The sequence below is a fragment of the Nicotiana tabacum genome, chromosome 8 (genome assembly GCF_000715075.1).
Source record: "Nicotiana tabacum cultivar K326 chromosome 8, ASM71507v2, whole genome shotgun sequence".
Lineage (NCBI taxonomy): Eukaryota > Viridiplantae > Streptophyta > Magnoliopsida > Solanales > Solanaceae > Nicotiana > Nicotiana tabacum.
The window spans coordinates 14,999,044-15,003,001 of record NC_134087.1 but is presented as its reverse complement, the minus strand read 5'-3'; the positions used below and the strand labels follow the sequence as shown (position 1 = coordinate 15,003,001).

The 3,958-nt window shown below is 38.1% G+C and overlaps 1 protein-coding gene across 1 annotated transcript; it reads right to left on the bottom strand.

Moving 5' to 3' along the window:
• Positions 1 to 1,216: 1,216 nt before the first annotated feature.
• On the bottom strand, positions 1,217 to 3,555 carry LOC107764826 (small ribosomal subunit protein RACK1). Its single transcript, XM_016583419.2, has 2 exons — positions 2,564 to 3,555; positions 1,217 to 1,518 (listed from the first exon to the last, which is right to left on the bottom strand). Exons 1-2 carry the CDS (start codon positions 3,437 to 3,439, stop codon positions 1,417 to 1,419), a joined length of 978 nt encoding a protein of 325 aa, XP_016438905.2. The 5' UTR covers positions 3,440 to 3,555; the 3' UTR covers positions 1,217 to 1,416.
• Between the last annotated feature and the right edge of the window lie 403 nt (positions 3,556 to 3,958).

The window sequence follows — 3,958 nt, the reverse complement described above, 5'->3', positions numbered from 1 at the left end:
ATGTTTATTGTTAAGGTATATATAAACTGAAAACGATGAGCACTATTGAGTGGTAACCCATGCATAGGATAAGAAGAAAGGATTGACGCATAACTAAGGGGGGAAAAAATTATAAAAAATTGTTTTTCATTCTCTTCCCATTTTCTTCGTTTTTCTCTTCTGTCTTTCCCTGTTGTATTTACTGTCTTCACGAATATCTTTTCCATTCTGTCGTTTATGTTTCCTTTCCCCTTCTACGCTTGTCCCTGTCATCCTTTCTTTAATTCTTTTTTATCTTTTCCGGAAACATATTACTTTCATCAACAACAAATCCAATCAACAGATAATACGCCAATAGCAAAAGAATACCTAATCATGCATTTTGCCTGCAATATAAATTTTCCATTCTCAATACTTGCATCCAAAATTCCAGCTCCTGATATTAGCTTCTTATGAAAATTGGATGAAAGTAACCTCATGGCAGAAGATACCTCTCCCCAGCTTCCGTTTACAGTTGTTATTTTCAAAGAAAGTTCTCATCAAAATAAGTGTGAATTCAAAACTTTTCCTTTTTCTCCTCTTTTGCCAATCTCCTAATATAATAGAAAGAACTAAAGAAAAGGTCCACTATTTGTTTGTTGGAGTGTACGTAATCCATTGCAGCATAATTATCTGAACTTATACCGCTGAGTAATTTTGTATGCTGAGAGAATAGATGAACTTCACTGATATTCAAACTAGTTCTAGTTTTACAGCTTACAAGTTAAAATTTAGTGATCTCTTTTTGGTAGCCTAGTCCGATCTTCAATCTTCTCCTATGAAAACTTAATCCAGAAATCTTATGAATTATAGCAAACTGACCCTTCAGGCTCATCTTGTAATTGCACCAGAGTACAGAGTAACCACCATTTTCCACCAGATGTGGCATCGCGCCTTCACACTACCTACGTTTACTCATCTGAGGGACACTTGCTAATGACAATAACCAGAGCATATTTTCCCTGATACAAGTCACCGGACAAGTATTAGGGGAGTTGGAACAAAGATAAACATGAGAAACAATACAGACATAGTGTACCTTATTCCCCTTTGTATGGCACAACCTATAATACAAGGAAAAGGTGACAAGTGACAACCCTTTTCCGCCACTAGACATAAGCAAAGAGTCACAGCTCACTCACATGAAGTGAAGACCTGCAGAAGATGCAGGAAAACAACATGCAAGGAACTCTAATACTCGAAGACCAAGCAAAACAACTTAGATTTATAGCAAGATATCCGATGTAACAAATACTAAATAAGAATTCCAAAACTGAAACAGTTGAGGCCTCGAAACCACGAAAAACAGGGAGAATGCAAAAATCCTATTTCCAAGATATTAGCAATCTAAACGCCTTCAAATCAGTATGGCCAAATGGCTCCTCTAGATGCACTTTCCTAATAACGCCCAATTCCCCATACTCTAATCAAACCATCTGTGTATCCACCGAAAAGTGTACTTCCATCAGCACTCCAGCTCAAACAGGTGCAGTATATGATCTGCCAATTGAGATGCACAATATCAGATCCACATATAATGTATTTCCCATTCAGAACAATTGAAATGTAACATAAAAATAATTCGGTCCATCTGATGCACGCTTTAGTAGAATGTTATAGACTTGGAAAACTTAAAAACTATACGAAAACAAATGCTTCAGCCACCAAAAAGAAGAAATCCATTGACACCATGAGTGACAAATAACACCCAGATGGATCAATACTTCTAAAAAGATCTAAATAACTACTTAGAGAACAATATCCGACAAATGCATTTCCCGACCAAATGTAAAAACAAGTGGCCAGAAACAACCATTAAATCGTGCAATGCTTCTCATCAGGGTGGGCCAGCTACTTCAACTAGGGGATACAAAAAAGTGCAAATATGCACAAGGGATACGACATTTCACACATGTACGGATAATTTTTGTTTTACCCTACTTGTATTGTGCAATTTCCCGATGAAGTGGATTCAATTGAATCAACACAGTTAGCTCTGCATAGTACATATTACACCACAAATTTTAGAGACGGTAAGCAGCTGATCAAAGCTCAGAATAACAGGTCATTAACAGCAATATCACACAGCAAATGTTAAAATTATCCTACATTCTTAATCAGGTTATGCTGCCTATGCATTTGGCATGGAGTGGAATACATCTCTTCTGCTAAATGTTTTACCTTGGGATATCATTTTCTAGAGCATTTTGACATATGACATTTGTCAATAACTATTGACAACAAAGTGTTGATTAAAGCTAAGATTGTACAAGAGTTGGAGATATTTGAAAGATAAAATGACTACCTCAGCTTGGTGAAAGTATTTTCCTTGGAACAGAATTTTGTAGATTCCAAATTAACCGAACACTACAACTTTTCCTAGAGGAATTTATTTTTTCAATCACACCAGATATAACCTAATTCAACGAATTAACTTATACAATACCTGAATTCAAACAGCAATAATCATCACACGAAACAACAGAGTCCAACAAAAACAAAATATAAAGCTCATAAAATTAAAAATCAAAAGGACAATACAGACCTTGTTTTTGGCAGCAGCAGTTCCCTCAGCAGACATTTCACTCTCTTGTTTCAGATCAACTTTAAGATCCACCACGATGCTCTTACTCTCCAAATCCCAAATCTTAATACTTGATTCCGTAGCAGCACAAAGCCAATATCTATTCGGACTAAAACATAAAGAATGAATAATAGACCCAGCCTCAAGCGAATACAGTTTCTTTCCCTCAGCCAAATCCCAAAGCAAAATAACTCCGTCCTTTCCTCCACTAGCACACAATGAACCATCAGGAGAAACCGCCACGGTGTTCACATAACCACTGTGTCCAGCTAGAGTGGACCTTAGCTTACAGTTCGTTAAATTCCAGATTTTCACAGTCCGGTCCCACGACCCAGAAACAATAGTTGGCTGAAGATTGTTTGGGCTAAAACGGACACATGAAACCCAATCGGAATGTGAGTCCCCATCCGTTATTGTGTACTTGCACTCACCGAGCGTGTTCCAAAGCTTGATAGTTTTGTCACGTGAGGCTGACACGATTTGACGGTTATCAATAGAAAATGCAACGGACAAAACATCCTTAGTGTGACCTACGAAACGACGAGCGGTTGTACCAGCTTGAAGATCCCATAAACGGAGCTCACCGTCCCATGAACCGGAGAGTGCAAACATGCCGTCAGATGAAAGGACGACGTCTTGGACGAAATGGCCGTGGCCAGTAAGGCGGCGGCGGGGGACGCCGTATTGTGGGCCGTCTTTTGTTAGTGACCAAACAATGATGGATTTGTCACGAGAAGATGTGACGATCATGTCGGAGTTGTCAATTGGGGTGGCTATGGCGGTGACCCAGTCAGTGTGGGCCCTCATTGTGCCGCGGAGTACTAGCGATTCCGACATTTCGTCAAACAGGTGGTGGTGGTGTTGGCCTCTCTTGTGTCACTGTGTAGCCTTTGGAGGCAGAAGTTTGTAGTATGATGATAGTGTAGAGAAACCCTAGGGTTTGAAGTGGATGAATTTATATGGTGGAAATTTTGTTCGGGTTTTTTTAGAAGGGTGAGCATGATGGGCCAAGCAAACGGGTCTGGGTACTGGATTTCGGTTGTTTGAAATTAAAACGGGTTAATTTCATGGAATTCAATTTATAGCCTGTTTGGCCAAGCTGGAGAAATCAGCTTATTTTGATAAGTGCTTTTTTCAAAAGTGCTTTTGAAAAAAGTACTTTTGGAGAGAAGCAATTTGTGTTTGGTTAATCAGTCTGAAAAGCACTTTTGAGAAATAATTTGTGTTTGGCCAAGCTTTTTAGAAAGTGTTTTTAAGTGTCAAATTACGAATAAGGATATGAATATATTTACTTAATAATTAATATTATAAGTAAATAAATAATATCAAAATTTTGTTATTACATGCAATAATTAA

Coding starts and splice junctions, on each gene's coding strand:
- LOC107764826 (XM_016583419.2), bottom strand. CDS start 3,439: ATGTCGGAATCGCTAGTACTCCGCGGCACAATGAGGGCCCACACTGAC. Junction 1,519..2,563: donor CTGCTGCTGCCAAAAACAAG/GTCTGTATTGTC, acceptor CTCAATTGGCAG/ATCATATACTGCACCTGTTT.